General features: G+C 42.5%; 1 protein-coding gene across 1 annotated transcript in view; it reads left to right on the forward strand.

Moving 5' to 3' along the window:
- LOC126471630 (elongation of very long chain fatty acids protein 7) overlaps positions 1-21,108 on the forward strand; it is a 154,912-nt gene that overhangs the window by 67,677 nt on the left and 66,127 nt on the right. Inside the window, exon 3 of the mRNA XM_050099866.1 lies at positions 16,768-16,958. Within this exon, the coding sequence (XP_049955823.1) occupies positions 16,768-16,958 (191 nt within the window). The remainder of the gene's footprint in view (positions 1-16,767; positions 16,959-21,108) is intronic.

Below are 21,108 nucleotides of genomic sequence, written 5' to 3' on the forward strand. Positions count from 1 at the left end.
ACGACGTGACCCACCAACCACTCTGAGGGATCTACGACGAATCGCAGTTGAGGAGTGGGACAGTCTGGACCAACAGTGCCTTGATGAACTTGTGGATAGAATGCCACGACGAATACAGGCATGAATCAATGAAAGTGGACGTGTTACTAGGTATTAGAGGTACCGGTGTGTACAGCAATCTGGTGCACCACCTCTGAAGGTCTCACTGTATGGTGGTACAACATGCAATGTGTGGTTTTAATGAGCAATAAAAAGGGCGGAAATGATGTTTATGTTGATCTCTATTCCAATTTTCTGTACTGGTTCTGGAGTTCTCGGAACCGAGGTGATTCAAAACTTTTTTGATGTGTGTATATCTAAGTCTTCTTCATCTTCAAGTTCCTGGCCTTATCCCGTATCCGCTGAAGGATGGAATGTTAATCTGGATTTGATCATGTTAGTGGCAGAAGGTGGCCCCCGCTCCGCAACGGAATTTGTGTTCCCCATGAGTCTGCGTCTAGTGTTATCCCACATGAATGTGTGTGAACGTATTTGGAAATGATTATGAATCGTGTGAGCGACGCGGGACGTAGGTATTAGTCCCGTATTCACCTTGTAGGATGTGAAAAACCGACCAAAACACCACATCCAGGTTAAAAATCACACATAGACTAAGAACCACATCTTGGCTGGTCGGCACACCAGTCCTCGTTATCAATCCACCTAGTGGATTCGACCTGGGGCCGGCACGCCTGCCCGATGCCGCAAGAGGCGTCCTAACGCGCATATATCTGTGCGGGTCCAAATATATCCAAGCTGTAACCTACCATAATAGCTAAAACAAATTTATCTTGTAGAAGATGAGACAAAATTTCGATTTTGGAAATGATGGTGCAAATATTGGCTTTCCTCATCATATTATGCTAACTATGTGAAAGAATGGCAGGAAAGAAAATAAACAATTTCATTACACTTATCGTGCGTGACGACAGTACACTAACAAATATTTTGCCTAAAAAGATTTTGCCTAAAAAAAAAAATTATGTACCTCGTACAACCACTCAGAGTTCAAAAATTCCCATTTCTTCCTCTTAACGAGAGTAATAACTTTTTCCATATTCATTTCTTTCCAACTTTTGCTTACCCCTATAGTATGTATACAGGAGTGCGTTTGCGAAGCGGTTTTAATGGTTTTAAAGAAGTGGTTTTAATATGGGCCAGCCCATATTCAGAGCACAGTATATAGCCTGTAAGTAGACCAAAAAGTATGATGTTTAAAGGGATACCAGCCATTTGCAAGCTACAATATTCCGCCAAAAATGCATGCTTCCGAATACCTTGGATGTCTGCAGTGACACACTTATTACGAAATGGCATCTACTTGAACAGATTTTCTAACAAGAAATACACTGAATATACCTCCAAGAAGTTTCAGTATGGAAAAACACACAATATAGTGCACTTTGAAACACTGCACGTGTACTTCAATTCCCTGTTATTTCTCAACTGTTATTAATCACTCCCTGCGTGTCAGAGTTTTGATTTCAAATGGTACCTACCCCACCAGTCTGCAGCACCAAATCGTGCCATCACTCCTTATAGCTTATGTTTAAACCATACACTGTAATGCAAAAAAGTATGGTTCACACCCACATTTCTCTTTTAACCCATGAATAATATCAAATGATTCAGACATGTTATGGCCCCACCTCCCTTCACAGGGGCTCCAGAGATTCATCCAAAGCGCTTATAACAGTTAGCCAAACCGAATCAGTAATCACATAATTATGGATTTAAAAATAGGACAGATTTACGTTTGCATGTAATTCAGCTGCTTAACGATTAAATGTCTTATTTTCCTTCTGATACTGCAAAAAAAAAAAAAAAAAAAAAAAAAAAATGGTTCTGAGCACTATGAGACTCAACTTCTAAGGTCATGAGTCCCCTAGAACTTAGAACTAGTTAAACCTAACTAACCTAAGGACATCACACACATCCATGCCCGAGGCAGGATTCGAACCTGCGACCGTAGCGGTCTCGCGGTTCCAGACTGCAGCGCCTAGAACCGCACGGCCACTTCGGCCGGCGATACTGCAAACTTTCAGCATAAGGTGCCTGTGCGTATCTGTGTTTTCCAATGGCTTTCGTTATCCACCACACAGATTAAATTTCTTAAGTATTATTGCAAAGTGGCCATCTGCTGTCCCATGTATAACAGTCCACATGTTTGCGCTACATTTCCTAGTCTCTGCACATTGTACTTTGTGACTATCAGTGTTTGCCATTCAGCCTTCAGCTATAATCATACTGACGTGACTGGCATTTCTCACTGTAGATCTGAGGTCCATCGTTGTAAGTATACGTCCATCACATATCGTTTACTTCCACAAGAGTTACTGTCTTGCTTAGAGATGCTACCATATTACAACTACTTCACCTTCGCTAACGTCAATTTTCGCGTGTCATATGATATCTGTTGCTAAGGAAAAATACTGCGAAACAGTGACAACATCGTCAAGTCTGTCAATGGAAGTATATGAAAAACTGTCAAAGTGATGGGTGAAGGTGTTTCGGCCTATGAATCTGCAGCAGGCTATGAATTAGTAAGAAATAATAAACAAACGTCACTTCTGGTTGGCTGGTTCGGGGGAGGGAACCATATAGCAATGTCGTTGGTCCCATCGGATTAGGTCAGTATGGGGAAGGAAGTGGGCCGGGTCCTTTCAAAGGAAACATCCCGGCGTTTGCTTGAAGTGATTTAGGGAAATGACGGAGAACGCGAATCAGGATGGCGGCACGCGGGTTTGAACCGTTGTCCTCTCGAATACGAGTTCAATGTGCTAACCACTGCCCCACCTCGCTCGGTCAATGCCATTTCTTTCTGATTAGGGTGGTCGAATATTGAAGCGGTTTGCTACGATCAAGTGACGTCAGAAATCATTAGGCAACTCTAACAACTTATTTCCGCCATGGGCTGATACATATTTCCATCCGCGGTCGATAACGTCCGCCCCTGCACTGCCAATCGGACGAAAGCTACGCTTCAGTGATTTGGTTAGGAAACATTGTAACATCCTCCATACAGCATGGACCGTTCATCGTGTGATTTACACATGATTAGCGACCTGAAAATAGACATGCGTTGACGTCGGATTCAGTGGGACGACGCCGTTGCTGTACAGCAGGTTAGTGATATTTCTAACAAAATACCCCACACCCCCCACACACAGAAAATCAGCAGCCTCGCACTGCAAGGTTTCTATAAGTGCTCCATAAGCTTAGTGTGGTGTCACCGCCAGACACCACACTTGCTAGGTGGTAGCCTTTAAATCGGCCGCAGTCCGTTGGTATATGTCGGACCCGCGTGTCGCCACTGTCAGTGATTGCAGACCTAGCGCCGCCACACGGCAGGTCTAGAGAGACTTCCTAGCACTCGCCCCAGTTGTACAGCCGACTTTGCTAGCAATGGTTCACTGACAAATTACGCTCTCATTAGCCGAGACGATAGTTAGCATAGCCTTCAGCTACGTCATTTGCTACGACCTAGCAAGGCGCCATTATCATTTGCTATTTATCTTGTGATGCATGTACCGTCAGACCGATGTTCACCAATTATGGATTAAAGTTAAGTATTCCAACAGCAACGTACTTTATTTGCTAGACTCAAATCCTTTAACTGTTCCAGACCTCACGCCAGCCTGCGTGAGCTTAAACGCGTGCCTACCCGTCACTGTGGATTGGCTGTCTTGCCAGTCCACAACACTTAGATACTTACAAAAGCCAAAAATGTTACGGGCATTAATTAATAGGGTAAAACTGTGAAAATTGGTCAATTTACTGGCAGCCTTTCTTTCCTATCGTTTATACCATAGTAAAAAGTCCGCAGTTATTCATAGTTAATGAAATTTATTTGATTTAATTTTGGGGCCGGATACTATACCTAAGGCCACAGTCGTGTGCGACATCTATCTTTGTGTAAACTTTGTTCTGTGTGTTATCGTATTTTAAATGCTTGTGTAACGTATTTTCTGAGGGAGAGACTGGTGACTAGCACAGCATTTTATTAAAAGAACGTGGAAAATCCCCTTAGGACCACACTCAAACTGTTATTGTACCAGACCAATGGCGGTTAATCCGCTACGATCAGTCTATATTGTGACAGTACCTCTCAAGGATAGACGCTGTGCCCCGTTAACAAACGCATCTATACTGCGTCTCTAATTTCAGTTCGAAGGATCGAAGGAAGATTAGGGTTTAATGTGCCGTCGATGACAACGTCATTAGGGACGGGGCACCAGTTTAGATTGGGGAAGGATGGAGAAGAAAAGTGGCAGTTTTCTTTCCAAGGCGTAGTGGCATTTGCCTTAAGAGATGTAGTGAAACGCAGAGAATATAAATCCAATGGTCATAACCGTATTTCAACTGCTGTGCACCCTAAAATAGATAGTATCTTACCAACGAGCCACCTCTACAGGTAATCTAAAATCTAAGCAACATAGATGTCTGAAATTAAAGTTTCACTCTTATTGTGTTTTGTATGTTAGAAATTTAACAAGTTTGGCTACTTTAATAATCTTCAAGGGCAATGTGATATCACCTCAACATGTTCTCCTATATACTTCACGGACTGGACTAAAACAACGCAAAATAAATAACATAATTCTCTTGTGGTTTTCTTTTATGAATCTTTACGAAGTAATTGATATAAGTACCCTGAAATTAAGTGCTTCATTGATCCGAACTCGGCACATCACTGTATATATCTGTCATACACAGAGGTGACAAAAGTCATGGGATACCTCCTATTATCGTGTTGGACTTCCTTTTGCCCGGATTAGTGTGGCGACTTGACGTGGCATGGACTCAATAGGTCGTTGGAAGTCCCCTGCAGAAATATTGAGCAATGCTGCCACTATAGACGTCTATAATTGTGACAGTGTTGCCGGAGCACGATTTTGTGCACGAATTGATCTCTCTATTACGTCCTATGAATGTTTGATCAGGTTCATGTCGGGTGATCTGGATGACCAAATCATTTGCCTGAATTGTCCAGAATGTTCTTCAAACAAATCGCGAACAACTGTGGCCCGGTGACATGGCACATTGTCATTATTATTGGATATAGATTCCGTCTTTTATGCAAAAACACTGTTTTTTCTTGCTACCCAAACATGTTTCGGTACCTCTGTGCCAACATCAGTGGGTTTTGTTTACTGAAAACTGTGAAAAGTGAGAATATTTTAGGTTTTATTAATCTAAGAAAGTGAAATCTAAAGAAAGTTTTTGTTCGTTTTTCTTCGTACCATGATTTTACATTACATGGTTTTGCAGGAACATTTTTATGGTGTCCCGTACTGATAGCTAGCCATCTGCAAAAGGTGGAACCTGTAACCAATAATTAACAGCAAACACGGAGAGAAAGACTAGACCTGCAGATCCAAAAGATTAACACATTGTCATCCATAAAAATTCCACCGTTGAATGGCAGAAAATGGTCTCCAGGTAGCCAAACATAGCCATGTCCAGTCAATGATCGAGTCATCTGGACAAGAGGACCCAGTCTATTCCATGCAAACATAGTCCACATCATTATGGAACCATCCGCAGCTTACACAGTGGATTGTTGACAACCTGGGACCACGGCTTAATGGCATTTACGCCATACACGAACCCTACCATCCGCTATTACGAACTGAAATCGGGACACATCTGACCAGGCCACGGTTTTCCAGTCGTCAGTCGTCTAGGGTCCAACTGCTATGGTCACAAGCCTAGGAGAGGCGCTGCAAGCGATGTCGTGCTATTAGCAAAGGAACTCGCGTAGCTCGTGTGCTGCCATAATCTATTAACGGCAAATTCCGCGCACTGTCCTAACTGACACATTCTTCGTACTTCCCACGTTCATTTCTGCTGTTATTTCAGACAGTGTTGCTTGCTGTTAGCAGTGACAACTGTACGCAAACGCCGTTGCTCTCGGTAGTCTAGGAGGGCTGCCGCCCACTGTGTTTACCACGGCGAGATGTTATGCCTGAAATTTGGTGTTCTCACCACACTCTTGACGCCGTGAATCTCGGAATATTGAACTCCCTAATGATTTCGGAAACTGAGTGTCCCATGCATCTAGTTCCAACTATCATTCAGTGTTAAAAACATGTTAATTCCCGCCGTGCGGCTATAATCACGTCGGCAACCACTTCATATGAATCACACGAGCAAAAATAACAGCTCCTCGAATGCACTGCCCTTTTGTACCTTGTGTAAGCGATACTACCGCCATCTGTATATGTGCAGATCACTGTCCCATGACTCTTGTCATCTCAGTGTAAATATGTAGTCTAATAGAAAACAGTTTAGGAACGCAGTGTTTTGATTGTAGATTTTCTCTGTTTAATTTTGCACGTCGTTTTGGGCACGTTGATGTAATGTTTTTACATTTGATGTAACTTAACTGCTTGTCACTTCCGACGGAATTACTCTAACCTTCCCCAATACAAAAAGATTGCGCCTTCTACAATTTTCTGAGTTTTCCATTTATCAGCTTTGGGGTGCAAGATTAGCTGCTGTTATGACGAATATACTGACTGTAAGAGAGGTTATTATCAGGTCTTTGCACATGAAATTTGTTTCCTGTGTTTAGACTTGTCCTCTGAACAACTCCAATAGCTCACGATTATCAACTCTGGGATCTGAGTGCCAACTGTGGGATAATTTGGACTTATACTACATCGTGATTCAATTTAAAAACGAATATACCGAAACAAGGCAAAAAAGAAAGAGTAAAGCAGGCAGGTAGATAGATAGATAGGTAGACAGACAGATCAGAGTACCCTACACAGTCATAAACTTCTAAATTAAGACATTCTCGCGTTGTGAAATCTTGGAAGTTACATGAAGTCCCAGCGGTCTACTGTCTCTATATAAGAAAACATCTACAGTCTAGTCTACAGTGTAATTATTTGAAGTAATTCACAAGCTAGGAATATAGTGTAGACAGTTTCTATAGTTGAGATTTACTTCTAACACTCACGTGTTTTTATGAGTCTTTGTGTGTCATTTCAGTGGCTCTGAGAACTCTGGGACTTAACGTCTGACGTCATCAGTCCCCTACAACTTAGAACTACTTAAACCTAACCAACCTTAGGACATCACACACATCCACACCCGAGGCGGTATTCGAACCTGCGACCATGTCATTTGAGTTCATCTAGATTTTCAGCAAAGACTTTTTCTGCGTAACTTACTGTTTACGACCGTCCTTCAGTCTTAGTGGCGGAAGACCCACCGCCTCCGTAGTCAGTTGTCTCCAGGTAATGGAAGGTTTTCATCCCGTTGGAACAAGTCCAATCTCCAACTCACAATCACAAATTGTTTTTTGTTCCTCATTAGTTATAACTGTGACATTTGTAATGGGATGTATTAGTAAGGTGGTATTGCTGTTTTCCTGATGTTCCTGACGGATGCTGCCGTTGATTTCAGCCGGCCGCGGTGGTCTAGCGGTTCTAGGCGCTCAGTCCCGAACCGCGTGACTGCTGCTGTCGCAGGTTCGAATCCTGCCTCGGGCATGGATGTGTGTGATGTCCTTAGGTTAGTTAGGTTTAAGTAGTTCTAAGTTCTAGGGGACTGATGACCGCAGATGTTAAGTCCCATAGTGCTCAGAGCCATTTGAACCATTTTTTTCGTTGATTTCACTAACGCCAATGCCTATGCGCTGTCATTCCTACTATCTTGTATTTCATTAACGTTGTCAGTTGTTTTTATTCGGTTTCCTCCTTCAGTTCAGCAAATCCCGCATCTTGACTCACAATCATATTTCATCTCGTCTTAACAGATAGTTTTACAGCTCATTATGGGATCTAATATTCATTACTTGATGATTAGCCCACTTCACGCAAATCCTTAAGCACGTGACATACTGGAATCTTGGGGAACTCAACGTGGAAAACACTGAATGTAATCATATGACATACATTCCGACTAATACTTTTTTTTTAACCCAGTAGTACCGGTATATCATCCTCCTACGTACTCTTTAGATGCTACTGAGAGTGAAACTGCTCTAAAATGGCAGATTTGTTCTTCGCATTCAGAACATATTCTCATTTAATGGAAATTTCCGTTTAACTCTTTATGAAGCATTGTATCAAAATAATCTGGATGTACAATAGTTCTCTAATTCCAACAGAGAGTACAACAATCATAAAACAATTGATTCACTGTCTCAGAGGATATAATATACACACATCAAAAATAAATTTTGCATGACCTCGGTTCCAAGAGTTCCGGAGCCTGTACATCAACATCGACATCATCTCTGCCCTTTACATGTTGTAGCACCATACAGCGAGACCTTCAGAGGTGGTGCTACAAATCGCTGTACACACCTGTAGCTCTAATACCCCGTAACACGTCTTCTTTTATTGATGCATGCCTGTATTCGTCGTGACATTCTATCCACAAGTTCATGAAGGTACTGTTGGCGATTCGTCATAGATCCCTCAGAATGGTTGCTGGAACACGGCGCCCATAAACAGCTCTTTTGAATCTGTCCCAGGCATTTTCGATAGGGTTCATGTCTGGAGAACATGCTATCCACTCTAGTCGAACGATGTCGTTATCTTGAATGAAGTCATTCACAAGATGTGCACTATGGGAGCGCGAATTGTCGTCCATGAAGATGAATGCCTCGCTATTATGCTGCCGATATGGTTGCACTATCGGTCGGAGGACGGCACTCACGTATCGTACAGCCATTACGGCGTCTACCATGACCAGCAGCGGCGTACGTCGGTCCCACACAATGCCACCTCAAAACAGCAGGGAACCTCCACCTTGCTGCACTCACTGGACGGTGTGTCTAAGGCGATCAGCCTGACCGGGTTCCCTCCAGACACGTCTCCGACGATTGTCTGGTTGAAGGCATATGCGACACTCATCGGTGAAGAGAACGTAATGCCAATCCTGAGAGTTCCATTCGGTATGTTGTTGGGTCCACCTGTACCGCGCTGCATTATGTCGTGGTTGCAAAGATGGACCTCGCCATGGACGTCGGGAGTGAATTTGCGCATCATGCAGCCTATTGCACACAGTTTGAATCGTAACACGACGTCCTGTGGCTGTACGAAAAGCGTTATTCAACATGGTGGCGTTACTATCAGGGTTCCTCCGAGCCATAATCCGTAGGTAGGGATCATCCACTGCAGTAGTAGCCCTTGGACGGCCTGAGCGAGGCATGTCATCGACAGTTCCTGTCTCTCTGTATCTCCTTCATGTGCGAACAACATCGCTTTGGTTCGCTCCAAGACGCCTGGACACTTCCCTTGTTGAGAGCCGTTCCTGGCACAAAGTAACAATGCGGACGCGATCGAACCGCGGTATTGACCGTCTAGGCATGGTTGAACTACAGACAACACGAGCCGTGTACCTCCTTCCTGATGGAATGACTAGAACTGATCAGCTGTCTGATCCCCTCCGTCTAATAGGCGCTGCTCATGCATAGTTGTTTATATCTTTGGGAGGGTTTAGTGGTTGCTGTGGCCGAACAATGCTGGGCGCTTCAGTCCGGAATCTCGCTGCTGATACGGTCGCAGGTTCGAATCCTGCCTCGTTCATGGATGTGTGAGATGTCCTTAGGTTAGTTAGGTTTAAGCAGTTCTAAGTCTAGGCGGACTGATGACCTCAGATGTTAAGTCCCATAGTGTTTGGAACCAAAAGGCGGGTTAAAAATGGTTCAAATGGCTCTGAGCACTATGGGACTTAACAGCTGTGGTCATCAGTCCCCTAGAACTTAGAACTACTTAAACCTAACTAACCTAAGGACATCACACACATCCATGCCCGAGGCAGGATTCGAACCTGCGACCGTAGCAGTCGCAAGGTTCCGGACTGCGCGCCTAGAACCGCGAGACCACCGCGGCCTGCAAAAGGCGGGTTAAGTGACATCTCTGAACAGTCAAAGGGACTGTGTCTGTGATGCAATATCCACAGTCAACGTTTATCTTCAGGAGTTCTGGGAACCAGGGTAATGCAAAACATTTTTTGATGTGAGTATATAGTCTTCATCACGCAGTAAATTACATACAGTAACTTGGGTACATATTGCAGTCCAAATAAAAAGTGATCGTATGGCATTCATGGCCGGGAGTCCCCACCTGGGAAGTTCAACCATCGAGTTGCGTTCTTCCCAGTTGATGCCACTTTGGGCGACTTGCGTGTCGATGATGATTAGGAAAACACAACACCCAACGACTGAGAGTAGAAAATCACCGACCCGGTCGGAAACCGAACCCAGGCCCCCTGCAGGGCAGTCAGACACGCTGACCCCTCAGTTAAGGAGGTGGCTTGATACAAACAAACAGCACATGAGATTTAACAATACCATTTTAGTCCTAGGATTATTACATTGCAATGCGAGTACTGCTTGATCGTATCAACAGTCGTTTAGGACCTTGAAAATCGTAGAAACAATTCGTTGCCATGCGTCACGGAACAAATTTATGTTGACTCACGAGCAATGTACCCTCATGTTGTATACCATTCTGTCGGCAGTAATCAATCATTGTACCTCTTGGGGTCATGAAATGGATTACAGCAACATGGGAATGCTTTTCCAAACGTTGGGCTTCCCATGCTGTCACTGAAGAGACGTAGAAAATCGTTTGTGACGTAACCTTGTCGGACTTCATGACTAAGTAAAGCGTGGGATGTTCTCGTCTCAGTAGCAAGGACGGACGCCGACTTCAATTGTGATCGCGTTCGCCTACAAAGTAGGCTACTTGGTGAGGCCCATCAAGAAGTCATCACATTACTAAAATTCCGCACATAATATCTGACTGTTCAATTGTTCCTCCAAGAAGGCCACGGCCGATTCCCTTTTCAGCCCTTGCCAGGCTCATGTTAAGGCTTGTCGCTAATAACCTTCACCTTGCGGGATGTTAACCTCCAGATTTTTTCAACAAATTTTGTTGTCCATCTAGGTTTAATTCATTTGATGGGCAGTAAAATTTGTTGTACAAAAACTGAATGAGCGTTTCTCCCCCAAAACCGCAATATGTCCATTTTTTAAGTTTTTTACTGACTTTCATATCCAGTAATACCAGTACAGTTTGTAGCAGTTTTCCATTAATATGTGACAAAGTCAGAACGATTGTAGGTGCACATTTAAGAAAATGAATCTGCTGGAAACCAGAGCACACCACCGGGCGTAGCACCGCGTTGATTCAGACAGCGATCTCATTATGAGACCGACCGAAGGGGCACAAAGGTTAAAACACTGAACTCACATTAAGGAAGAAGAGGTTTAAATTCGTCGTCAGATAATCTAGTTTTAAGTATTGAACAGTTTTCCTAAATCATTTGAGACAAATGCCTGAATGCCTTTGAAACGGGCCCAGCCGATTTTCTTCCATATCCTTCTTCGTTCTGAGTTTGTACTCCGTCTAAAATGACCTTATCGTCGATGTGTCTTTAAGCTCTTATCTTACTTCCTTTGTTTTACGTCCAGAAGGAGTGGCGTTCAAATTTCCTTCCGGCATTTCTGAGTTCGGTATACGTGACATTCTTAAATCGTTAAAGGATTTATTGAAAAAGGTCAGGACCGATTTATACCCAGATCTTTTTCTAGCAAATGTATATCTGAGTCTCTAATTATTTATATGTTGACAGTATCGAGATGATTTAAGTAATGATATTTCCTTAAAGATGGGAATTGTGTTTCTATTTCGAAGCCTTGCCTTTCGCACGCCATACTTTTACGCCGAACATATCCGGGCGCGTTGTACGAGGGCTATGTTTCTTTTATATTATTATTATTATTTATTTTTCAACTCTCCAATCGGTCGCGAAACTGAAACCACAGTGAAAATCAAAAATTTTTATTTGAAACATTGAAACACACCTTGGATGAGAATTCCGCCTTATGCAAGAAACCTTTGGAGTTTTGTTTTACCCAGACATGTTACAGCACTTTTTATGCTATCTTCAGTGGGTTACTTTATTACCTTTCTGTAGAACTGTTGTTACATATTAACGTTTAGAGAAAACATTTGGGCCGGCCGTGGTGGCCGAGCGGTTCTAGGCACTTCAGTCCGGAACCGTGCGACTGCTACGGTCGCCGGTTCGAATCCTGCCTCGGGCATGGATGTGTGTGCTGTCCTTAGGTTAGTTAGGTTTAAGTAGTTCTAAGTTCTAGGGGACTGATGATCTCAGATGTTAAGTCCCATAGTGCTCAGAGCCATCTGAACCATTTTTTGAGACCATTTGGTACAAAATATTTACATTTGCAATTAAGTGACTTGTCAAATATTATACATGGGTTGTTTACAGTTTACAGTTGTGATATGTATACTGGGCTGATTCGTTGTACGTCGTTTATTACAATATGTCTAAAGTTCTGGTTTTATTGCTTATTTGCAAAAAGGAGTGGATGTATGCATTAGTTTATACACCTTACCTGAGGCTGTTGAATGTTTATGTTGGTATCTGTGAGTCCGCTACACAGTCTAGAACGTGTCATCTGCAGACAGCAAACCGTAATTTTTATTTTTACTTATTATACATTTCTGTACGAAAAGCCGTAAGTAACACGCAAAATAACGCGGTAGGTGCTCATTCTCGTTTGTAAGTACATAAGAAACAAAAATAAAAATTATATTTTGCTGTTTTCAGATGAAAAGTTGTAGATTGTGTAGCAGGCTCACAGATACCAACATAAACACTGAATAGCTTCAAGTGTGGTATCTAAACTTATGCATACATACATACCTTTTTGCAAATAAGCTATAAAACCAGAACTTAAGACATATTCTAATAAACAAGATACAATACATCAGCCCAGTAATACGCATATCAACTGTGAACTGCAAACAAGCAATGAATAATATTTGACAACAATCACTTCATTCACAAATGTAGATATCTTGTAACAAATGTTTTCTCTAAACGTTAATATCTAATAACTGTTTTACAGAAAGGAAATAAAGTAACCCACTGAAGATAGCGCAAAAATTCCTGAAACATGCAGTTTTTTAGCAAGCACGGAAATAAGAAGAACTGCAACACCATTAGATGATTACTGAGACGCACCTTCCAGCTTCTCTTCGTACACGCCGCTCCTATTTAGACATTTATCGCAGCGTGGCACAACCTTGCCGGTACCCTCGCCATAGACGGCAGCCACATGTGCTTCCTGGCACTGCTGGTCTGCAGTTCGTTGTCTGTACCAAACTACTGTCCTCATAACCAGCGTTTCATGTGAGCAGAGACAGTTACGTCATGCAGTTTGCAGGAAATGAGGCGGAAACCCTCAGCAGGAACTTCACACTTTCGGGAGACACAACTATGCTAAGCATCTTACGGGCTCACTGTTCTCAGAATTGTAAAGTGCGACATGACGTAATCGCTAGGCATACTAGAGACACTGCACAACACATCTGTGCAAAGTTTCCTTGGATTTTCGCTAATTTCGCGATCGATTGGCGGTTGAGAAATCCAGCTGTTATCCCTCTCCTGTTGTTCAAATCATACAGAAGCTTTCCAGTATCCTGTTGAGTTGGTGTAGTATATCTTTGCCCGGAAAAGTTAAGCGTTCAGATATGTGCCCGGGGGCTACACACGATTTTATTCTGTCAAGAATTTTCGAAGCAAGCTACACTTTGCTGCAGTGAGAAAGATTTAATTTGGAATTATAAATGGTAATTACATTCTGCTGGATCCGCCTCAGTAGCTGAGTCGTCAGCTGCCATTTGGGGGACCCGGGTTCAATTCCCGGTACTCCCAAGCAATTTTCCTTGGTGAGAGGAATGCTGCGGGGTACACTCAGCCTTTTGATGCCAACTGAGGAGATACTTGAAGGAGAAGTAGCGGGGTCCACGGTACGGGAGATCGATGTGCTGACCACATGCCCCTCCATATTGCATCCGAGTGATACCACGAGGCAGAGGATGATACGGCGGCCCGTTGAAATCCCTTGGTGCTTCACTGCCTGGACGAGGAGCTTATTACATTCTGCTGATCGTTGTCACCGAGGTGTTCGATCTGAATAATTCCCTAGATATCTAATTATGAATACTTAGTGATAGCTATATGTATTTTGAATATAAACTGAAGAACCGAAGAAACTGGTACACCTGCCTAATATCGAGTAGAGCCCCAGCGAGCACGCAGAATTTCCACGGCACGACGGGACATGGACTCGACTAATGTCTGTAGTAGTGCTGGAGGGACTTGACACCATGAATCCTGCAGGGCTGTCCATAAATCCGTAAGAGTACCAGGGAGTGAGATCTCTTCTGAATAGCACGTTCCAAGTAGCAATTCTGAACTTGTTGAGTATCGCATTGTCCTGCTGGAATTGCGCAAGTCCGTCAGAATGCACAATGGACATGAATGGGTGCAGGTGATCAGACAAGATGCTTAGGTACATGTCGCCTGTCAAAGTCGTATGTAGACGTATCAGGGGTCCCATATCGATGATGTTTCGTTCAATGGTTCGCTGATGGCCCAGCATCGAAATCTGCAGCAATTTGCGGAATGGTTGCACTTCTGTCACGTTGAAAGATTCTCTTCAATCGTCGCCGGTCCAGTTCTTGCAGAATCTTTTTCCGTGCGCAACGATGTCGGAGATCTGATGTTTTACCCGATTCCTGATATCACGGTACACTCATGAAATGGTCGTACAAGAAAATCCCCACTTCATCGCTACCTCGGATATGCTGCGTCTCATCGTTCATGCGCCGACTATAACACCACATTCAATCTCGCTTAAATCTTGATAACCTGCCATTGTAACAGCAGTAACCAATCTAACAACTGCGCCAGACACTTTTTGTCTTATACAGGGTGTTACAAAAAGGTACGGTCAAACTTTCAGGAAACATTCGTCACACACAAATAAAGAAAAGATGTTATATGGACATGTGTACGGAAACGCTTACTTTCCATGTTAGAGCTCATTTTAGTTTCGTCAGTATGTACTATACTTCCTCGATTCAACGCCATGATTTCATACGGGATACTCTACCTGTGCTGTTAAAACATGTGCCTTTACAAGTACGACACAACATGTGGTGCAGGCACGATGGAGCTCCTGCACATTTCAGTCGAAGTGTTCGTACGCTTCTCAACAACAGATTCGGTGACCGATGGATTGGTAGAGGCGGACCAATTCCATGGCCTCCACGCTCTCCTGACCTCAACCCTCTTGACTTTCATTTGTGGGGGCATTTGAAAGCTCCTGTCTACGCAACCCCGGTACCAAATGTAGAGACTCTTCGTGCTCGTATTGTGGACGGCTGTGATACAATACGCCATTCTCCAGGGCTGCATCAGCGCATCAGGGATTCCATGCGACGGAGGGTGGATGCATGTATCCTCGCTAACGGAGGACATTTTGAACATTTCCTGTAACAAAGTGTTTGAAGTCACGCTGGTGCGTTCTGTTGCTGTGTGTTTCCATTCCATGATTAATGTGATTTGAAGAGAAGTAATAAAATGAGCTCTAACGTGGTAAGTAAGCGTTTCCGGACACGTGTCCACATAACATATTTTCTTTCTTTGTGTGTGAGGAATGTTTCCTGAAAGTTTGACCGTACCTTTTTGTAACACCCTGTATAGTCGCTGCCGACCGCAGCGCCTTATTCTGCCTGTTTAAATATCTCTGTATTCATACACGTAAGCCTATACCAGTTTCTTTGGCGTTTCAGTGAATATTGACTTCTTTTTTTCGTATGGCAGGCCTATCATAATCTTAGATAAGCCTGTGATTTTCTAAGATATTTCTTGGCGTGGAAAAGTGCTATCAGGACGAATATCAGTGTATGTTTATGAACAACGCCTAACCATTCTAGCCTGCCGGAGTGGCCGAGCGGTTCTAGGCGCTCCAGTCTGGAACCGCGCGACCGCTACGGTCGCAGTTTCGAATCCCGCCTCGGGCATGGATGTGTGTGGTGTCCTTAGGTTAGTTAGGTTTAAGTAGTTCTAAGTTCTGGGGGACTGATGACCTCAGCAGTTAAGTCCCATAGTGCTCAGAGCCATTTGAACCATTTAACCATTCTAAACATTTTAACAATAATATTGGAGTCACATATTCCTACTGGCGTTTGTTTATAATGATAAGGAAACAAAAAAGAACTACAGAAACCACTAAGCAAAGGTTTGAAAGAAAAGTGAATTGTTCTTGTACACAACTTCCTCTTAAATCTTACATATAAGGAAGCATTACTCTGCTGGTTCTATTTTCTATGTATTTACTCAGATGGTTGTACAGAACCTGAGACACATTAACAATCAAAATAATCATAACTAGTAAACGATCCATTTTTAATGCTCACTGGACATAGTTTCTTGATTAACTGATGAACTACAGCAATGAGGCACTTTTAGGTACTTTATTTCGCAGTGGCACCTTCTACGATCTCACTCAACTGCAGCTAGTGAAATCCCAAAATGCGTCATGAGAAAATATAGTACAAAAAGTGGTATGGCCTTGTATTTCTTCAACTGACTGAATCTAATGCTGCGGTTCTCAGACAACACTCTCATGGATGTAACAGTAATTATTTCTTTTGCACGCCTGGAGTTTCTGTACTTAATTACGAGACGTCCAGTGAAACGGGTTTACTTCGATAGTAAGACATTATTCTTATACTTAGATACTAACAATGATTTCCTTGGTGAAGTTTGATATTCATAACCCACATCTAATACGAGCAGATTGCTAACAGGTGGCACGGCTTAAGCAGGTAATTTACTTGCGAGAAAGAGAGACGTAAAGTAATGCGCGAGTGTTTGCAGACCCCCTGGTGGACCAGTGGCTGCTGATGGACTCGCCGGTGCCGCTGCTGCTCATCCTGGGCTTCTACCTGTACTTCGTGCTGAAGCTAGGACCCGCGCTCATGGCCCACCGCAAGCCCTTCGAGCTGCAGAAAGTGCTCATCTTCTACAACGCCTACCAGGTCGTCTTCAGCGTGTGGCTGTGCCTGATGGTAAGTAGTGTGCTAACTTTCGCATGTCCTACCCACGTGCCACTCTAAGACATAAGGAAATTCCTTACCAAACGGTCGCTTCAAGGTTACCTTTTTTTTCTTTTTTCTTTTTTTTTCCTTCATTAAATCAAGCTCTGTCTCTGAACTTTTCACCATTGTAGCAACAACACATCAGGTCTTTCCTCTTTGAATGTATATAGCTATAATTATACTGAAGGAGGCCAAAGGGACACATCTCTCCTTACCTGATGTACGAAGTGCCATAGTTGTTTTGGCTTGGCGAGAACAATGAACATTTCGCCATGGAAACAGAAAGATAGCATCTACCGGTTTCTCGTGTTCATGGTTGCACTAAATTACACTCTAATCTGTGGATGTGCCAGCCATAAGACGAGATGAAGCTTGGCATTTATATTACGTTCTCTTATATCTAACAGAGAGGTACTTCGAAATTAAAAACTATTTTCAGAGAATTCTATGACAGCCCCAAATGTTACTAATGTCCTGAGTTCATTAAAAAACATAAAGCAATTTCGTTCCAACAGTTAACAAAGAAAAATATAAGGAATCAACATATCCGACTGAAGGTAATTCAGATTAAGAAAAATTATGTGAAAGAGAAATGTGATGAAACAGAGAAGTTGCATAAAAAATTGATACTTTTGGAGTTCATTAAAGACTAAAAAATTTACGGGAACGGGAAAAAGGAAAAATCCTAGTTTAAATCACAAATAAACCAGGAAACCTAATTCTGGATAATGATACTGAAAAGATAGAACGATAGGCTTGATGTCGAATACTCTAAAAGTCGTCTTCAAAATCATTCACAATCTTGTATACGAAAAAAATTAATAATATGATTGAAAAACAGTTTGGATTTCGTAACGGTATGGTTACCAGAGAAGCCCGATTTGCAATGAAAATTTTGATATAAAAACGCGCAGGTTTGCATCAGGATGTAGTGCTGGAGTTCACTGATTAGGAAAACGACTTTTACAAGTGAAAGATGATAAACTGGTGATTCCATTGGAAGAAAGTGAAATCGGCCATCGATCTATTAGAATAGTTAAAAGCATGTACTGGCAACAGACCGCTATTATGAATTGCGACAGTCAGACGTCAGAAGAATGCAAGGAGTAAGACAACCCTAGGTTCTGTCTCCACTCCTATTTAATTATTATTCGGAGACAAATACAGGCAAGATATATAAAACATAGAAATAGAAATGAAAGTCAGTGGAAAAGTGATTAGCAAATTAAACTATGCTGATGACGCAATAATACTGCAAAACGTTTAACACAGCTAAAGACACTATTTGAAAAAAAAAAAAATTAGTAGAGTGAACGACAATTTTCACCTCAAAAAACAATTTAGTACAGCCAAATACATTATTATTAGCAAAACTACAAAAATCTCCCCCGGTGTTACTACTTACACCATACCAATTGAAAGAGTACCAAAACACACTCTGACGGCAAAAAAATAAAACAATCGCAATACCAACAAGGAGTTGTGCGACATAAACAAAAGTTGGTAGGCATGTTTCTACATCTGAAAGATGATTTATATTAAAACTTTGCGCCAGTCGCATAAGACGAAAGCCGATTTCACTTTCTTCCAATAGGATCATTATGAGGATGCAAATCACGTTTGCTCTAAATACACGTTGTAACGATCGTGAATGTTATTTACCTTTGAGACTGGACGTGGTGAGCTTATGGCGGTCAAGAATGAGTTAAAATGCGACAAATACATTATCAACACCTTACTGAGTAATGGCTACGAGAAGCTGGATGTTCCTTCTACAATATTGCAGAAAGCCTTGACAGGAATGTAGCCACTGAACATGATTGTTGGTAATGGTGGTCACGAGAATGTACAGTCGCAAGAAGACGGATTCCGGACGACCACGTGGCACTACCGAGAGGGTAGGCCATAGTGTTCGGTGTATGGATCTAGTGCATCGCACTGCATCTGCAGCAACAATTTGAGCACCAGTTGGTATCACAGTGACACAATGAACTGTTACAAATCAGTTACTTCAAAGACAACTCCGAGCAAGACGCCCTACAGCACGCATTCCACTGACCCCAAACCACCAACATTTGCAACTTGTCAAGTGAAAGCTGGTTCCGCCTCGGTGGCAGCGATGGCCATGTGTTGATTAGGAGGCGGCCTGTTGAGGGCCAGCAACCAACATGTCTGCGTGCTAGACGCACTGGACCTACACTGGAGTTATCGTCTGGGATGCGTTTTCATATGACAGGAGGAGCACACTCGTGTTCTCTCACGTCCCTGATTGCAAATTTGTACGTCAGTCTGGTGATTCGATAGGTTGTGTTGACATTGATGAATAGCATTCCAAGGGGTGTTTTCCAGCAGGATCATGTTTGACCACACACCACATGCTCTACAGAGTGTCGACATGTTGACTCGGTCTGTTCGATCACCAGATCTGTCTCCAATGCCGGAACATCATCGGACGACAACTGCAGCGTCATCCACAAACACCATTGCCTGTCCCTATATTGACCGACCAAGTGCAATAAGCATGGAACTACATCCCACAAACTGACATCCAGCACCTGTACAACACAATACACACATTTTGAATGCGTACAACGGTTATAACTGTACCAGCACCCCAAATTTGCAATAGCTTATCTGCAGCTTACATTAACGTGTGATCTTGCAATGTTAATCAATTAAACATGTTACCTAGACAAACGTATTCCCGAAATTTCATTACTCTACATTAATCATTTTTTGGTGCTGAGATTTTTTCCGTCAGTATTTTGATCAATGATAACCCTCGATCAGATCCAGGAAATCAATAGCAAAATTGAATAAGTTAGAGTTGCCTTTTTGAAGATGAGAATGTTTTTTACCAAAACGTGCAGTTAAGACTCTGAATTATTAAATGTTACGTAATCCCCGTACTCTTGCACGGAATGGAATCATGAACACTAAATAAGGCAATAATGATGAAGATTAAGTTATCAGAAATGTGGCTATATCTACAAGTGTTAAAAATATCCTGGACACAAAGAATTACTGGTGAAGAAGTTCTAAGGAGAATCGATAAGAGTAGGAAACTGAGGAACAGAATCAAAACCAGAAAACTACAATAATTTGTCCATATTATGAGGAGAAAGGTGCAATATTCTGAGATTCATAATGGAAGGAAAAATTGCAGGGAAAGGATCAATAGGAAGAAGATGAACATCGTGGGTGCAGAGTCTGAGAGAGTGCTTCGGATGACCTTCCCTGTAACTGTTTAGATAGTCAAATTCAAAGAAAAAATATTTGCCATAATGACTACCAACCTCCGAGGAGAGGTAGTTCCAGCAGTAGTTATTAAACGATATAACAACAAAGGTACGCATGCAACAGAACACGCTAACAACACGTTCTAGAACGCCACGCATAAAAACGGGATTTATCCGGGGCTCACACCTCGGGTTTTGTTGGTGATAGTAAGGTAGGGTCAAGTGTTTTGGATAGCGCCTGACCTAGCGACCATTTGTTTACCCAACAGAAGGATCGTCTGAATCTATCCTACAATACAGGGTCAAAGTATGAATATTACACACTTCCTCCTGCTTAGGCAAATGAAGATAATGAGTTGGTTCTTTTTGCATTGGATGTTGTCTACCGTATGCCTTAAGGAATTATGGAGGCACCATTTAGTTCATTGGCCGTTCCTGAGAAAACCCCGAAAAAAGGGATTTTCACCATTTTTACGCGATCAGCAGCGGATATCTAAATAACTAACGGCCTAAAATTGCTCAAATTTCAACGGTATATTCTCTAGGCATTTATTTAGAATTGCCATGTTCCCGTTTTCAGAAATCTTTACCTCTTATCGAGAAACACCTCAAAAACATGGTCTCTGGGTACCAAAACCGAGCCACAGATTCCAAGACGGCTATGGGCAGCAAATAGCTGAAATTTTTGCTATATATTCTTAGTATAACTATCTGAAAGACCTTGAAAATTTTCTTGATATCCTTATCCGTTTCCTAGATATAGAGTTAGTAATTAACCTACCTGTACACGTAATATCGGTATGAGGGGCAAACGTGATTTTTAAAGTGACGTAGCACGGAGAAATATACCGTAAGGTGTCTTCATCATCATCAGAAGGGTT

This window comes from Schistocerca serialis, chromosome 3 (genome assembly GCF_023864345.2).
Source record: "Schistocerca serialis cubense isolate TAMUIC-IGC-003099 chromosome 3, iqSchSeri2.2, whole genome shotgun sequence".
Lineage (NCBI taxonomy): Eukaryota > Metazoa > Arthropoda > Insecta > Orthoptera > Acrididae > Schistocerca > Schistocerca serialis.